Source organism: Mercenaria mercenaria, chromosome 9 (assembly GCF_021730395.1).
Source record: "Mercenaria mercenaria strain notata chromosome 9, MADL_Memer_1, whole genome shotgun sequence".
Classification (NCBI taxonomy): Eukaryota; Metazoa; Mollusca; class Bivalvia; order Venerida; family Veneridae; genus Mercenaria; species Mercenaria mercenaria.
The window spans coordinates 71691354-71706248 of NC_069369.1; the positions used below are offsets into that span (position 1 = coordinate 71691354).

Genomic DNA, 14895 nt, shown 5'->3' on the forward strand with positions numbered 1-14895 from the left:
TATTGACCTAGTGACCTACTTTCACATTTTTGAATGTACAGGCTTCGAATTTGGACCACATGCATAGTTTTTTGTTCCAAAATAAAATTTGACCTTGATTTTGACCTAGTGACCTACTTTCACATTTCTCAAGCTTCAGCCTTCAAATTTGAACCACAAGCATAGCTTTTTGTACTGAAATGAACTTTGATCTTGTGATTGACCTAGTGACCTACTTTCACATTTCTGAAGGTACAGGCTTCAAATTTGGACCACTTGCATAGTTTTGTGTTCTGAAATAAAATTTGACCTTGATTTTGACCTAGTGACCTACTTTCACATTTCTCAAGCTTCAGCCTTCAAATTTGAACCTGATGCATAGTTTTGTGTACCGAAATGAACTTTGATTTTGAGATTGACCTAGTGACCTACTTTCACATTTCTCAAGCTAGAGGCTTCAAATTTGGACCGCATGCACATTTTTGTGTTCTGAATTGAAATTTGACTTTGATTTTTTAGCTCACCTGTCACAAAGTGACAAGGTGAGCTTTTGTGATCGCGCGGTGTCCGTCGTCCGTCGTCCGTCCGTGCGTACGTGCGTCCGTGCGTCCGTAAACTTTTGCTTGTGACCACTCTAGAGGTCACATTTTTCATGGGATCTTTATGAAAGTTGGTCAGAATGTTCATCTTGATGATATCTAGGTCAAGTTCGAAACTGGGTCACGTGCCATCAAAAACTAGGTCAGTAGGTCTAAAAATAGAAAAACCTTGTGACCTCTCTAGAGGCCATATATTTCAAAAGATCTTCATGAAAATTGGTCAGAATGTTTATCTTGATGATATCTAGGTCAAGTTCGAAACTGGGTCACGTGCCATCAAAAACTAGGTCAGTAGGTTTAAAAATAGAAAAACCTTGTGACCTCTCTAGAGGCCATATATTTCACAAGATCTTCATGAAAATTGGTCAGAACGTTCACCTTGATGATATCAAGGTCAAGTTCGAAACTGGGTCACGTGCCTTCAAAAACTAGGTCAGTAGGTCAAATAATAGAAAAACCTTGTGACCTCTCTAAAGGCCATATTTTTCATGGGATCTGTATGAAAGTTGGTCTGAGTGTTCATCTTGGTGATATCTAGGTGAGGTTCGAAAGTGGGTCACGTGCGGTCAAAAACTAGGTCAGTAGGTCTAAAAATAGAAAAACCTTGTGACCTCTCTAGAGGCCATATATTTCATGAGATCTTCATGAAAATTGGTCAGAATGTTCATCTTGATGATATCTAGGTCAGGTTCGAAAGTGGGTCACGTGCCGTCAAAAACTAGGTCAGTAGGTCAAATAATAGAAAAACCTTGTGACCTCTCTAGAGGCCATATTTTTCATGAGATCTGTATGAAAGTTAGTCTGAATGTTCATCTTGATGATATCTAGGTCGAGTTCGAAAGTGGGTCACGTACCTTCAAAAACTAGGTCAGTAGGTCAAATAATAGAAAAACCTTGTGACCTCTCTAAAGGCCATATTTTTCATGGGATCTGTATGAAAATTGGTCTGAATGTTCATCTTGATGATATCTAGGTCAAGTTCGAAACTGGGTCAACTGCGGTCAAAAACTAGGTCAGTAGGTCTAAAAATAGAAAAACCTTGTGACCTCTCTAGAGGCCATACTTGTGAATGGATCTTCATGAAAATTGGTCAGAATGTTCACCTTGATGATATCTAGGTAAAGTTCAAAACAGGGTCATGTACCTTTGAAAACTAGGTCAATAGGTCAAATAATAGAAAAACCTTGTGACCTCTCTAGAGACCATAATTTTCAATGGATCTTCATGAAAATTGGTCAGAATTTTTATCTTGATAATATCTAGGTCAAGTTCAAAACTGGGTCACATGAGCTCAAAAACTAGGTCACAATGTCAAATAATAGAAAAAATTACGTCATACTGAAAACTGGGTCATGTGGGAAGAGGTGAGCGATTCAGGACCATCATGGTCCTCTTGTATCTATTACCTACTTTCACATTTCTCAAGCTGCAGCCTCCAAATTTGAAGCATATGCATAGTTCTGTCTACCGAAATGAACTTTGACCTTGAAATTGATCTAGTGACCTGTTTCACATTTCTCAAGCCACAGCTTTCAAATTTGGACCACATACACATTGTTTTTTACCGAAATGAAATTTGACCTTGATTTTGACCTTGAGCTAGTTTTGATGTTTAGAACATTCAAAAATGGCTCAGTGGATGGGGCCAAGATCACTCTGTAATCTCTTGTAAGGTTAATAGGTTAAAGGTCAAAGTCAGATTAAACCAGAATGGTAGAACTTTTGTTTACAGTGAGCATATAATTTCTGTTCATTGTGCAATTACTGAATGCATCTAGGGGGGCATTTTGTGTTCGATGAGCTCTTGTTAATAAAGGTGTTATAAAATTAGGAAGTAAAATTTAAAGTAGGTGGAGGTTGGCTGAACGGGAGGAAGGAGGTCGACATATACAAACAAGTGAATGAAGTATTGCCATGCAATACAAAGTCCCCTACTGGAAGGCACCTTATTTTTCACTGCAGTAAAACATAAAGAACTGATATCTGTCAGTGGTGTATAAACAATATTGTACTGTATATATATAATATGTTATAACAAAACACTAGGATTAAAATTTGCATATATAAAAACCTACAGTTGTTTTCATATGGAATTTTTTTGGCCGATTATAAAAAAGTTATCATATAAGTTATTTATATTAACAACAAAGGGAAATTAATCTTAAAATACATATATAGAGCCAAAGGCTCCATAAATCTGGGCAGATTCTTTTGAATTCCAGTACCGTTAGTATGCCAACATTTACGGTTCCATTTCTTTAGTATCTGCCCACTTTTACGGATTGAATCTTAAGATCTTAAGATCAAACATATATCTGCCCTATATATATAAGAAAAAATAAACAACATTACATGAGTAACATTATATTTGCCTACCGGTTTCGTTTATACTCATCAGGGCAAATAATACAATATGGCGTCAATAAATGTGTGATTGCTCAGCAACGTCGTTTTTGCATACACGTGTACACAACGTTAATATTGTAACGTCATCAATTTTGGTTAAGTTTCGGTTTAAAAATATCAATGAAATAGCGTTCTTTAGATAACCTAGCTGAAACATCATTACTATGAAATTTGTAAAAAGGAAATATTGAAAATTTAGGGACGGTTTTTGAGCATATATCTAAATGAGTACTTAAAGGTAATTGTCTTGTTGATGGGTCTCTTATTTGTTGGTCATGTACTGTCCTTCTGTTTCTGAGTTTATCTCCTGTTTGACCAATATAAAATTCATTACATCCATTACAAACCTGAGTACATATAATACATTTTGAACAGTACAGTCCAGGCTTTCTTTAACATGAAATATTCTAGTATTTAAACTGAAAGAAGACCCTTCAATAATACAAACACATAAACTACATCTAGGGTCATTACATTTTTGTACTGATGGAGAAAGTTATAGACTAAACAGGAAAAAAATCCTATTGACCTTTGATCTCAAAGTGTGACCGTGACCTTTAAGCTAAGGTCCTGGGTGTTACACATGACACATCGCCTCATCAATAGGAATATTTATGCCAAGTGATATTGTAATCCCTTGATGGATGACAGAGTTCTGGACTGGACAGGAAAAAAACCCAACTGAACTTTGACCTCCAATTGTGACCTTGACCTTTGAGCTAGGGGTCCGGGTTTTGTGCATGACACGTTGTCTCATCATGGAAAACATTTGTGCCAAATAATATCAAAATTCCTTCATGGATGGCAGTTATGGACTGGACAGGAAAAAAAAACTGTTGACATTTGATCCCCAATTGTGACCTTGTCTGGGATTTGAGCATGACACGTCGTCTCATGGTTGTGCCAAATGACATTAAAATCTCTTAATGAATGACAGAGTTATGGACCGGACACGAAACAGACCCTGTACATGCCATGTTAACATTTGACTGCTAAGTGTGACCTTGACCTTTGAGCTAGGGGTTTGAAAGTGTGCATGACACATTGTCTTATCATGAGGTACATTTGTGCAAAGTGATATTAAAATCCCTTCATGGATAGGAGAGCTATGGACCAGACAGGAAAAAAGTCCTTTTGACCTTTGACCTCCAATTGTGCTTTGAGCTAGGGTTTTGAAAGTTGTGCATGACACATCGTCTTATTATGAGGTACATTTGTGCCAAGTGATATTAAAATCCCTTCATGGATGGGAGAGTTATGGACCGGACAGGAAAAAAGTCCTTTTGACCTTTGACCTCCAATTGTGACCTTGACATTTGAGCTAGGGGTCTGGCTTTTGCGCATGACACATCATCTCATCATGGGGAACATTTGTGCCAAGTAATGTTAAAATCCCTTAATGATTGACAAAGTTATGGACCGGATACGAAATTGCGGAATGACAGACGGACGGAAAAGCGCATTCCTATAGTTTTCAACCAGTAGGGGACTAATAAATCTTGTTAACATGAATGAAGAAGTTTGGCAACATATAATAATGGTCAGTGAAAATTAAATTTTGGTCAGGGGAAAGTCAGGCAAGTTTAGTTCTCCTAATTTGTGGAAACCCTGTAGATGTGAAAATCTGTTTCCAGACACATACATTGAGCTTGAGTAAGAATTTTTAAGAGTGCAAAAAAACTCCAAATTATTTAATTACAAAAAAAAGTGATGGAAAAACCCAAACTTAAAGTATCCATCTTCTTTTACTAAGTTTGATAATTGGGGCCTCCGTGGCTGAGTGGTTAAGTTTGCTGACTTCCAATCACTTGCCCCTCATTGATGTGGGTTTGAGCCTCATGTGAGGAAGCTATCCAGCTGGCTTACGGAAGGTTGGTGGTTCTACCCAGGTGCCTGCTCATGATGAATGCACGGAGGGGCAGCTTGGGTCTTCCTCCACCATCAAAGCTGGAAAGTCGCCATATAACTGACCTTAACTGTGTCGGTGCAACATTAAACCCAACCAAAAAATAGTAAGTTTGATAAATGTTCAAAACACAAGATTCATCCGACTGGTTTTCTTAGGGCACCTGGGATCTTCTTGGTCGAAACTGGAAATTCACCATGTGACCAACAATTGTTTTTTGTGTTGTTAAATCCAATGATATCCAGATTTCTTGCTGAAATACTGTTGTTTGTATTCTTATAACTTCAGTATTATCTCTTTTTTGCAGATTTTAATGTTGAAGAAACAAGTGTGATAAAAGCGGAGGTGCCACCAGGAGAAAGTTTAACATTGGCCTTTTTAGAACGTTGGATAGGCAGGCAATCCAATTCAGTGACACTTAGGGTTATCATGAAAATATTTTATGACCTCGAAAATATACATATTGTTCATGAGTTGGAAAGAAAGACCGGTGTTAAGTTCGATGGACAAGAAGAAAGTGATGTATCTCCAGAAGGAGGTACTTTTTCTCAAGGTGGGGCAGGACTTTCAGGCCAAGAGAGAAATAAAGTTGTAGATGGTAGAACTCGTTATAATCCTAACATCAACATGCCCGATGAAAAGAATTCTGAAACTGACAAAAGAGTGTTGGATGTTGCAAAAAACAGGCATATTTCAAACAGGCAAAGCCCACATGAGGTGTGTCCTGGCAACACAAAAAGTGTACAAGGATTGAGCTCAACATCCTCTGAACACGATAACAGAAACTGTAGGCAAATGTCGCAAAATGACAGTGCAGATAGTATTGAGGAAACAAAAATGGATAATTTGGAAAAGTTCAATGGTTACAGAAAACAAGATATTTTACGAAATAGCTGGGATGATGCGCATAACCAAAGAGATGTTCAACATGTTGGGAGAGACGAAAGGTTTAAGGTGATTAGTAAAAATGTGACCTGTAAACATACCAGGGAATTGCCATCTAGACGAGCCAATGAAGGTTTCCTAATACATCGGACCAGTCAAGATGATGACCAAATTAAAGTGGAGAAAAATAACCTGGATAGATCTGACTCAAGTTGCAGTTCAAATACTGAAAATTCAGCATACGACAGCATGCCCGATAGCAGTAATGTGAATGACCTTGATTCTGGAGATAACAAAAGGTCAGTCAATCACCACTCATCCAACATCAATAATACAGGTGATGAACCAGAAAATGCAAAAAGCGCTGCAGGTAGTGTTGAAAAAGTAACTAAAGGGAATTCAAAAGAAGATATGATTATTCACAATTTCAAAGTAGAAAAAACAGAATGTTCTGAGAGATTGGCAGAAATGAACGCAGTTGTAGACAATTCTGAAAATCTTTTACATCATTCAAAGCACATTAATGGTGACGAAGATGTATTAAAAGCTGAATTTTCGCGGATAGCATTTGAAGAAAAGATATTGAGAGCTGGGCAGAATTTTAGTGACATTATCAGTCAAAGTGATCCACCAGAATCAAGAGAAACTTCTATATCTGGTATTTCTGCATCATCATCTTCACCTGCGGAAGGTAAAATAAAAATGCCCTCAACAAAACCGGATTTAAATAGTTCAGAAAACTTTGTAGACCATTCTTTGGAGGATGATAAGCAGGCTGCTCCAGAAGAAACAAATTACTCAAAAGAATGGAACAGCATTGAAAATAAGAAAGCTGGAAAAAAATTGCCAGGACATGACATATCATTTAGTAGTGCTGGTGTAGAGATTAACAATAGTTTTGGTGTAGAGATTAATAATGGTTTTGAAGATCTTACTGGAAGTTTTAACATTGACTGGAATCTTTCAAGAAATGAAGAAGAAGCAGTTTCTATGGATGGAGAAACAGGTACAAGAGATGACAAAACTGAACAGCCATTGTTAGCAAATCAGCTATCGGACCAACAGCTTGATCAGTCAAGTCATGAATTTTGCAATCTGGCTCTACAGCGTACTGGTAATGAGGAGATGGAAGTAACAAGAAGAGGACCATTGTCTCTGGATTTTCCAGAAAGTGCAAGTAATCAGGTGCACAAATTTAAAAATGTTGGTGACACTGTAGGAAGAAACATGTCAAGTGAGGGAGATGTTATAGGGAGCACAACAACATGTTCAGAACCTTTGACAATTTACACAACAAGCGCCGAGTCTGTGTCATTTAACTGCACAAAAGGTGAAACAGTGACAGTGAACACAGAGCATTTACAAAGCAGTCTGACTGAAGCAGAAAACGAAGTGCCTGATGCAGTCATCTACAGAAATAACTTAACAGATAAAGACCCCAAGGAATTTAGTCTGAAAGATTCATTTAAAACTATGTACCATTTTGTAAAAGTAGCTTATGATAGTTTTTTGTAATGGCTATGTTGTACAGTTGTGACAAGAAGTACAGAATTGTAATTATTACGTGCATTATTAACTGTGATTAAAACTTTATTGGGGATAATGGTAGATGTATATTTATAGATTGATAGACCCCCATGCTGTAAAGGTCAAGGTCACTCTCATCTGTCAAAGATATTAGGTCATTTTTTTTTTGTCCAGACTGGATGGACACTTAATAACTGGGCACAAACATTAACAGAACAAGATGTGTCATGTGATGTGTGCAAAACCTAGACCCAAAAGGTCAAAGGGGATATTGATTTGTGGTTTAAGATCAAAGAATGGGATTTTTATGCCGCATGTGGATTTGCCCTTGTCCGTCCATCTGTTCGTCCTTCTGAGAATGTTGTGTCACGTCTGGCTCCAAAAGTGTTTGATGTAGAGTCACAAAACTTTACAGGAATGTTGGTCAGCATGTGTAATTGTGCACCTGGGGTTTCGTGTCCAGATTCATTCAGTGGTGTAGGAGTTATGGCCCCTGACTTTGTAAAAATTGGTCATTTTAGTGTTGTGTCGCGTGTAGCTCCAAAAGTATTTGACCTAGAGTCACCAAAGTTTACAGGAATGTTGGTCAGCATGTGCAGTTGTGCACCTGGGGTTTTGCGTCCAGATTCATTCAGTATTGTAGGAGTTATGACCCCTGACTTAGTTAAAAATGGTCATTTTAATGTTTTGTCGTGCATAGCTCCGAAAGTATTTGACCTAGAGACACCAAAGTTTACAGGAATGTAAACCAGGTCAAATCAAAGGAAAAGATTGTTAACACTCCAGAGGTCACAATTTCGGCCCAATTTTAATGAAACTTGGTCAGAATGTTAATCTCAATAAAATCTTGGAAGAGTTTGATATTGGGTCATCTGGGATCAAAAACTAGGTCACCAGGTCAAATCAAAGGAAAAGCTTGTTAACACTCCAGAGGTCACAATTTTGGCCCAATCTTAATGAAACTTGGTCAGATTGTTACTCTCAATAAAATCTTGGATGAATTTGATATTGGGTCATCTGGGTTCAAAAACTAGGTCACCAGGTCAAATCAAAGTAAAAGCTTGTTAACACTCTAGAGGTCACATTTTTGGCCCAATCTTAATGAAACTTGGTCAGAATGTTACCCTCAATAAAATCTTGGATGAGTTCGATATTGGGTCACCTGGGGTCAAAAACTAGGTCACCAGGTCAAATCAAAGGAAAAGCTTGTTAACACTGTATAGGCCACATTTTTGACTTTATCTTCATAAAACCTGGTCAGAATGTTAATCTTGAGGATCTCAAGTTCCAGTTTGAATCTGGGTCATGTAAGATCAAAAACTAGGTCACCAGGTCAAATCAAAGGAAGAGCTAGTTAATACTGTAGAGGCCACATTTATGGCCATATCTTAATGAAACTTGGTCAGAATGTTAATCTTGATGATCTATAGGTCACATTCAAATCTGGGTCAGATGAGTTAAAAAACTAGGTCAAGTCAAAGAAAAAGCTTGTTTACACTCTAGAGCCCACATTTATGTCTGTATCTTCATGAAACTTGGTCAGAATGTTAATCTTGATGATCTTTTGGTCAATAGGTCAGGTGAGTGATACAGGGCCTTCATGGCCCTCTTGTTTTAAATAGCAACATATTGTTTTCCCAAAGTTGATCTGTGTCCTTTGTCATGTAGTGGGGGCATCTGTGTCCCATGGACACATTTCTAGTTATTTGTTCATTAGGATCTAATTTCATGGACTTGCACAATGTTGATTATTTTAAGTACATAGAAATTCTGGAGCTTAACATTATATTTTAATAAATAGAATGTAAATAATGTTAAAAAATACATTGTACTGCCCCAATATCCAGACAGGATCAGTTTTTAGACATATATTATCAAATAACCACTTCATTAATAACTACTTCAGTTAAGTGTTATTCAGGTGATCATTGTATCACATCATTTAGATGTTTGCTCTTCATTTCCATTAAAAACACTTCGATGTGTGTTTGAGCCTCACTCTCGCCGTTGAATTCTTCATGTGAGGAAGCCATCCAGCTGGCTTACGGAAGGTCGGTGGTTCTACCCAGGTGCCCGCTCCTGATGAAATAATGCACGGAGGGGCACCTGGGGTCCTTCTCCATCATTAAAAGCTGGAAAGTCACCATATGACCTATCACGTGTCGGTGCGACTGTATTTACATTAAGTTTATACTGTTTACTAAACATCCTATGGTGGTATGGAGTTCGTATGGGGCATACCTAATAGTTTTAATTTGTTGAGGTATCAAGTGGGGAAGAAGTAATAAAACTACGTATTCAATTTTTGCTGATGGTTATATTTTTTTCTGATGACATAGGTTACTTTTAATTTCACCATAAAATTTCCCATAAAATTCAGGGCTGTCTGTTTTTGTGCTAATTTTATTCAGTATTTATTTGAATTATCAGGAATTTGTGTAGGATGAATTTCTAGTTACCGAGAGTTAGCTTCTCTTTGACAGGTGCTTTTGGAACTTTTGTTCTTTTTAATGTACTGTTGGAATGATTAATGATAATAGGATACTTGAAAAAAGTTAATTTACTTATTTCTGTATCAAAATAACAGCAAATCATTTTCAAAATATTTGTACAGCTACTTATTTACAACACAGGGAAAATATCTACTCTTTAAAAAATTAATGACCATATTTGAAGCAATCACTGTGTGATGCTAACATTTTGGATGCAGTAGGAGCTTAGTTTATGCAGGGTGGGCTTCATTTAAATCATTTAATGTTTTTGAGAAAATGTTGGAAGAACATGTTGCTAACAATCTACAGGCTGCATTTTCTACATCATCTATATGAAACGTTGTCAGAATGTTTGTTTATAAAAAAATCTAGGACATGCACAAAACTTCATTACCCAGGTAAAAAAAATGGCACTTGATCAGATCATAGTAAACCCTTGCTACATTTTCTGTTCTGATCCAAAAATTTTGTCAGAATGTTTGTCTTTATCAAAACTGGGTTATATGAGGTCAGAAACTAGGTCACTAGGTCAAATCATGGAAAGACCTTGATAACACTCAAGAGGCTACATTTTCTACTTAATCTTTATGAAACTACCTCAGAATGAATTTATTAAATATAGGTAAAATTCAAAACTAGATTATCTAGGTCAAAAACTAGGTCACTGGGTCAAATAATAGATAGATATTGTGAACACTTAAAAAGCCACATTTTTATGCCCCTCTTCGAAGAAGGTGGGGTATATTGTTTTGCAGATTATGTCGGTCGGTCGGGCTGTCTGTCCGTAAACCAATCTGTTTCCGGATGATTACTCAAGAACGCTTGGGCATAGGATCATTAAAGTTGATAGGGATATTGGTCATGACCAGCAAATGACCCCTTTCTATTTCAGACTCAATAGGTCAAGGTCACAGCGACTTGGAACAGTTGAACGTTTTCCGGATGATAACTCAAGAACGCTTGGGTCTGGGATCATGAAAATTGATAGGGAGGTTGTTCATGACCAGCAAATGACCCTTCTTGATTTTGAAGTCAGTAGGTCAAAGGTCAAAGTCACAGTGACTCGGAACAGTAAAACGGTTTTTGGAAGATAACTCGAGAATGCTTGGGCTTAGGATCATGAAAGTTGATAGGGAGGTTGATCATGACCAGCAGATGACCCTTATTGATTCTGAGATTAGTAGGTCAAAGGTCAAGGCCACAGTGGCCCAGAAAAGTTAAACTGTTTCAGGATGATAACTCAAGAATCCTTGGGCCTAGGGTCATGAAAGTTGAAATGAAGGTTGTTCATGACCAGCAGATAACCCCTATTGATTTTGAGGTCAGTAGGTCAAAGTGACCTGGAACAGTTAAACCTTTTCCGGACAAAATTTGAAAACTCTTTGGCCTGGGATCATGAATGTTGAAAGGGAGGTTGGTCATGACCAGTAGATGACCCCTATTGATTTTGAGGTCAAAGGTCAAGGTCACATTGACTGGGAATAGTTAAACCGTTTCAGGATAAAACACAAGAACCCTTGGGCCCAGGGTCATAAAAGTTGATAGGGAGGTTGGTTATGACCAGCAGATGACCCCTAATGATTTTGAGGTCAGTAGGTCAAAGTCACAGTGACCTGGAATGGCTTAACCATTTCTGGATGATAATTTGAGAACACTTGTGCCTAAGGATCATGAAAGTTGATAAGGAGGTTGGTCATGACTAGCAGATGACCTCTATTGATTTTTTATATCAGTAGGACAAAGGTCAAGGTCACAGAGATCCAGAAGAATTACACTGTTTCTGGATGATTATTTGAGAACAGTTGGGCCTAGGATCACGAAACTTTATAGGAATGTTGATCATGACCAGGAGATGACCCCTAACATTGTAGAGGCCACTTTTGAGGTTAGTCATCAATTTTAGGTCAAGTTTAAAAATGGGTTATCCAAGGTCAAGAACTATGTCACTAGTTAAAATAATTGGAAAACTTGGTTAACATCTATCTGATTTACATAAAACATTGTCAAAATGTTTGTATGAAAGTCAGGCCAAATTAGATGCTAGGTTTTTTCTGGGTGAAAAATAGGTCAGGTGAGCCATACAGGGCATTAAGGGCCCTCTTGTTTTATGAATATGAATTCATTATAGATTTTAGCTTGCCAGAACTGAAGGCTCAAAGTGAGCTATTAATATTGGTGGATTATCCACAATTTACATAAGCATCTCTGGCACTACTGGTCAGAATTACATCAAACTTGGTATGTTGCATCCTGGGAAGGTCTTCCTTCAAACTTGTTTAAATGATAATAATTATGACATTTTCTCATGAACTGATTAATGAATCTTCATCAGCTTGGCCTGTAATGTCATTTTTAGGTCCTTTTCAAATTTGTTCAACTCTGGTTGCTTGGCTTTTTAGGCTTCTAGAGCTAAAAAGAAAACATTATGAATTGCCTTATGGATCTTCATCACACTTGGTCTGTAGGATCATTATAAGGTCTTTAAATGAGGGCACTTAGCCCCTTCTACCGGCCACAAGAACTAAAACAGAAAAAGCTTTAAAAGACATTTTCTCAAGAACTGCTTGATGGATCTTCATCAAGCTTCGTCTGTATCATTGTAAGGTTCTCTCTCAAATTAATTCATACGAGAGGCACTTTGCCCAATGAAGGGACCGCTACAGTTAAGAAATAAAAACTTAAACAACTTTTTTCTTGTGAACGCTTAATGTGTCCTCGACAAATTCGGTTTATAGCATCTTTGTAAGGTCTTCTCCCAGATTTTTTAGCTCACATGTCACAAAGTGACAAGGTGAGCTTTTGTGATCATGCATCGTCCGTGATTGCGTCCGTCCGTCCGTAAACTCTAGAGGTCACATTTTTCATGGGATCTTTATGAAATTTGGTCAGAATGTTCATCTTGATGATATCTAGATCAAGTTCGAAACTGGGTCACGTGTGGTCCAAAACTAGGTCAGTAGGTCTAAAAATAGAAACACCTTGTGACCTCTCTAGAGGCCATATTTTTCGATGGATCTTCATGAAAATTAGTCAGAATGTTCACCTTTATGATATCTAGGTCAAGTTCGAAACTGGGTCACGTGCCGACAAAAACTAGGTCAGTAGGTCAAATAATAAAAAAACCTTGTGACCTCTCTAGAGGCCATATTTTTCATGGGATCTGTATGAAAATTGGTCTGAATGTTCATCTTGATGATATTTAGGTCAAGTTCAAAACTTGGTCAACTGCGATCAAAAACTAGGTCAGTAGTCTAAAAATAGAAAAACCTTGTGACCTCTCTAGAGGTCATACTTTTGAATTGATCTTTATGAAAATTGGTCAGAATGTTTATCTAGGTCAAGTTCGAAACTGGGTTACATGCCTTCAAAAACTAGGTCAGTAGGTCAAATAATAAAAAAACCTTCTGACCTCTCTAGAGGCCATATTTTTCATGGGATCTGTATGAAAGTTGGTCTGAATGTTCATCTTGATGATATCTAGGTCAGGTTTGAAACTGGGTCAACTGCGGTCAAAAACTAGGTCAGTAGGTCTAAAAATAGAAAAACCTTTTGACCTCTCTAGAGGCCATATTTTTCAATGGATCTTTTTGAAGATTGGTCAGAATGTTCAACTTGATGATATCTAGGTAAATTTCGAAACTGGGTCATGTGCGGTCAAAAACTAGGTCAGTAAGTATAAAAATAGAAAAACCTTGTGACCTCTCGTAGAGGCCATATTTTTCATGAGATCTTCATGAAAATTGGTGAGAATGGTCATCTTGATGATATCTAGGTCAAGTTCAAAACTGGGTCACATGCCTTCAAAAACTAGGTAATTAGGTCAAATAACAGAAAAACCTTGTGACCTCTCTAGAGGCCATATTTTTCCATGGATCTTTATGAAAATTGGTCAGAATTTTTATCTTGATGATATCTAGGTCAAGTTCAAAACTGGTTCACATGAGCTAAAAATCTAGGTCACTATGTCAAGTAATAGAAAAATACTCAGTTCAAAACTGGGTTATGTGGGGACAGGTGAGCGATTCAGGACCATTATGGTCCTCTTGTTCATAAGGGGCACTTGGTACCCTTTAGGGACCTTTGAGATTAAAACAGAAATATCATTTAGAAAGGACTTGATGAATCGTCAGCAGACTCGGTCTGTAGCATTCTTATAAAGCCATCTGTTAAATTTCTTCAATTAGGGGCACTTGGTCCCTTTAAGAGGACATTAGTGCAAAAATATAAATATTTTAATGACTTTTCTGGCAAATCTTCATTAAATTTGGTACATAGCATAGCATCCTGTCTCAAATTTGCTCAAATGGAGCCACCTGACCTGTTCTATCTTTATACTAAACACATTTAGTTATCAATTATTAATAGTCAATTTCAGATAAGCGACTTAGAACCATTTTAGTACTGTTGTAATTGTTGGTTGTTGGTTGGAATATATATATATATATATATATATATATATATATATATATATATATATATGTTTTTTTTTTTGTTTTTTTTTTTTTTTGATTGATTCAACTTTGATATCCATAAAAATCATCCCCTGCGATTATCAATGATTCCACAGTATGTTTGTTTATACAGTATTTTATAGGGATACAACCTTGTAAATGGACATTTGATCTGTTTAATGCTTTGTATCAAATTTATGTGATTATGTTATATTATGTTTTTTGCCATTGAAAAAAAACCAAAGGGATGAATATGGATTTTAAGCATAAGCTATAAGCATAAGTTATTAAGTAGAAGCATGCAGTGATAGTGTTAATTCAGTACCATGAAATGCAGATGCCCCAATGAATTACTTCCTTTTAACAGGAAAAGAGACTAGTATTTTCCATTTCTTTCACTACTTCCAATTAGCTTGCAAACTAATATTTCAAATTTGTGTGACTATTCTTTTGATCAAAAAAAAATGTTCCCTTTGATTTGGAATAATCCATAATATTGAAATCAATTGCATTGTGATTCGTGTTGCCCTTGCCATTTGTATTTTTTCTATTTTCTGTATTTTTTATACACTCATTTTGCTACCATGGAAAATATGCATCATTAGGTAATATTCTTGTTAATCATTTTGTAATATTACATAAATTTGATT

General features: G+C 36.8%; 1 protein-coding gene across 3 annotated transcripts in view; it reads left to right on the forward strand.

Moving 5' to 3' along the window:
- Positions 1 to 14247, forward strand: part of LOC123547426 (dentin sialophosphoprotein-like) — a 68123-nt gene extending 53876 nt beyond the window's left edge. For all 3 annotated transcript variants that reach the window (XM_045334527.2, XM_045334526.2, XM_045334528.2), the window contains exon 5: positions 5198 to 14247. In XM_045334527.2, coding sequence (XP_045190462.2) covers positions 5198 to 7290 — 2093 coding nt within the window. In that variant the 3' untranslated portion in view covers positions 7291 to 14247. The remainder of the gene's footprint in view (positions 1 to 5197) is intronic.
- Positions 14248 to 14895: the final 648 nt, after the last annotated feature.